Source organism: Orycteropus afer, unplaced genomic scaffold, assembly GCF_000298275.1.
Source record: "Orycteropus afer afer isolate SDZICR_OR568_19922 unplaced genomic scaffold, OryAfe1.0 scaffold00421, whole genome shotgun sequence".
NCBI classification, from domain to species: Eukaryota; Metazoa; Chordata; class Mammalia; order Tubulidentata; family Orycteropodidae; genus Orycteropus; species Orycteropus afer.
Window position 1 is genome coordinate 293,299 of NW_006922008.1, and position 3,139 is coordinate 296,437.

General features: G+C 43.6%; 1 protein-coding gene across 1 annotated transcript in view; it reads left to right on the top strand.

Annotated features, from left to right (window-relative positions):
- Window positions 1-1,736, top strand: part of LOC103208297 (apolipoprotein L2) — a 6,020-nt gene extending 4,284 nt beyond the window's left edge. The window contains exon 3 of the mRNA XM_007953985.1: window positions 743-1,736. Coding sequence (XP_007952176.1) covers window positions 743-1,736 — 994 coding nt within the window. The remainder of the gene's footprint in view (window positions 1-742) is intronic.
- Window positions 1,737-3,139: the final 1,403 nt, after the last annotated feature.

Sequence of the window (3,139 nt, forward strand, 5' to 3'; positions counted from 1 at the left end):
GGGACTGGATGGAGCAATGCTTAACTCACATAGAGAAAAGATGGAGCAAAGTCAATTAATAGTGGGGATCAGTCCCCCATGGCCAGGGGTCTCACTCTTCAACTGACACATGGAGATGATCTTCATGCACCCCTCTTGTGATGCAGGAGAGGGGTCCTTTTCCTTCCCCATGGGAAACAGGTGCAGCAGTGGAGTGGGTTAAGTACTATCTAATGCACATACTTAGCTAAACTATACCTGGAAATGTTAATATGAGCTCAGGGCAAAAGGGGAGGGATGTGCTGATAGTCAACTGTCTGCTGTGGGATGCATTTGAATCAAAATGACCCAGGAACGGAAGTCAGGCCACACTCCCATCTTATTCAAAGAGCCAGGCTGTCACATCTGGTTCTAATCACAAGGTTCATTCATGGGTCAAAGGGAAAGACAACAGGTTGCCCTTGGACTGACTTTTCACAATTCTGTTGACCCACTTTTGAGTGAGAAGACACCTTTACCCACCATGAAAAAGCATCTTAAAATGATTTTTGCTTATTTATTCCCTTCTGGAACAAGTACTATGGAGCATCTATGATGTATAAAATATGTGTTAACATTGAAAGAAAAATTATTTGCATTTGTTGAATTCTTTTCCATTTGATTTATAGTAAAAGCTCTATGATTTATGGAGGATAGATCTTACCAAGCCCATTTTACAGATAAGAAAACAGCCTTTCTAATTACTCGATCTTTGTTGTTACAGGAATGAGGCAGTTGTACTACATGAAGCTCTGGACAAAGACACACTTCCAAAAATACTGCTGTTTAGAGACATGTTTTTGAAGAAGTTTCCTTTGATGAAAAGGAAGCTTGAGGTGCGTATAAGAAAGCTTCATGCTCTTGAAGACAAAGTTGACAAGACACACAGGGACTGCACCATTGCCACTGTAGTGGCCAATACCACCAGCGTTGTCTCTGGCATCCTGACCATCCTTGGTCTGTCTCTGGCACCTGTTACAGCAGGAGTTAGTCTGGGGCTCACAGCAGCTGGGGTGGGACTGGGAATAACAGCTGCTGTCACAAGTGTTTCTGCCAGAATTGTGGACACCTTAACTAGTTTGTTTGCCAAAGCCATAGGCACCAAGCTAGCACTACCTGACGCCAACATAACGGAAGAGGTTGTGAAGGATTTATGTCAGAATACATCCGAACTTTCTTTCATCACAAAAAAGTGCAGCCGTATCTATCAACTCATCCAGAAGTATGTTAGTGTCGCTAAGCAGGCCAAAGTCAACCGTAACCTACTATATGTGGATCTCATGACCACTGGGAATATTTCAGTCTCGAGGGGTACACAGGTGCAGAAAGCCTTTGGAGGTGCCGCTCTAACATTGACCAAAGGAGCCCAGGTCATGGTTGTGTTCTCTGCAAGTTGTCTTCTGATGGATGTGATGCAGCTTGTGACAGAGTCAGTGCACTTGCACAAGGGGGCAAAGTCGGAGTCAGCTAATGAGCTCAGGCAGCAGGCTGCGGAGTTGGAGAGAAAGCTAAAAGAGCTCACCCAGATCCATAAGATTCTGCGGGAAGGGCAGGAGCTCTCCCAGATCTATGGCGTCTGCAGCAGGGACGCTCAGTTACCACCTGAGCAGTCCAGGAGCAAGGCACGCTGTCACCAGTGTGGAAGAATTTTATCTGAGGGAGAGGAAAACACTATGCAACTGAGTATTAAGGAGTTTGGCATTTCTGTAGCTAAGTAAGGCATGGGTTAATGCAGATAGTAACTGGGTTCAAGACAAGGCAGGAAATAAAGCTATGGAGTCTGGATAAACCCCAAAACTATTGCCCTGAAATAATCTTTAAACCTTAAGCCAAAAAGATCCCCTAAAGTTTTCTTAAAACCAAACGATAGTTTAGCTTCACCAGTAAAATGTTGTCTGCCTTGGGACATATGCTCTTTGAAGAGTGATCTGCATGGGATCCAATTGACAACAGCAACTGGAGTGATTAGGTAAGAAATTTAGAGAGCAGTGCATTTGTGCGATGGGGGAGGAACCACTTTGAAAAGGAGGGTGAGAATGCATGACTTGGAGAATGTCATCAGCGTCACTGAATTGTACATGAAGAAACTATTGAATTGGTGCATGTTTCACTGTATATTCTCAATAACAACAAAAATACTTTAATTTTTTTTTTTTTTTTTACAAAGATAAGGCAGGAAAGCCGGAGCCTGAAACAAGACAGGAGAGGCAACTGGAGAGTAAGGGCAATGGGAAGAAAGTTTATTTTGCACTAAAGAGGATATTGGGAGCATGAATGGAGAAGGAGGCGTGAATTAATGAGTTGAAATGGGAGAAAGCCAGAGTGCGAGTTGTTGGAATACAGGAGAGGTATTAGTCGTTCCACTGTCAACCCTCATGCTTTGTTGTCCCAGCAAGAGAGAAGACTTTCCCAGGTGGTGGCCTCTAGCCTTGTTGTTGTTGTTACATGCTGTCAAGTTGGCTCGGAGTCAGTGACTCCATGTACAATAGAACAAAACACTGCCCGGTCCTGTGCCATTCTCACAATTCTTGCTGCGCTTGAGTCCAGCACTGCAGCCACTGTGTCAGTCCATCTCGTTGAGGGTTTCCCATTTTTTGCTGACCCTCTGCTTTCCCAAGCATCACATCCTTCTCCAGGGAATGGTCTCTTCTGACAACATGATCAAAGTAGGTGAGATGAAGTCTGGCCATCCTTGCTTCCAAGAAGAAGCATTGTGGCTGAACTTCTTCCAGGACAGATTTGTTAGTTCTTTTGGCAGTCCACGGTACTTTCAGTATTCTCTGCCAACACAGTTCAAAAGCATCAACTCTTTGTTGGTCCTCCTTACTCATTGTCCAGCTTTCATATGCATATGAGGTGATTGAAAATACCATGGCTTGGGTTAGACATACATTAGTCTTCAAAGTGACATCTTCTCAACACTTTAAAAAGGTCTTTTGCAGTAGATTTGTGCAGTGCAATACGACATCTGATTTTTTGACTGATGTTTCCAGATGTTGATTGTGGATCCAAGCAAAATGAAATCCCTGACAACTTCAATCTTTTCCCATATATTGTGATGCTGCTTATCGGTCCAGTTATGAGGACTTTCATTATGTTGGGGTGTAATCTATACTGAAGA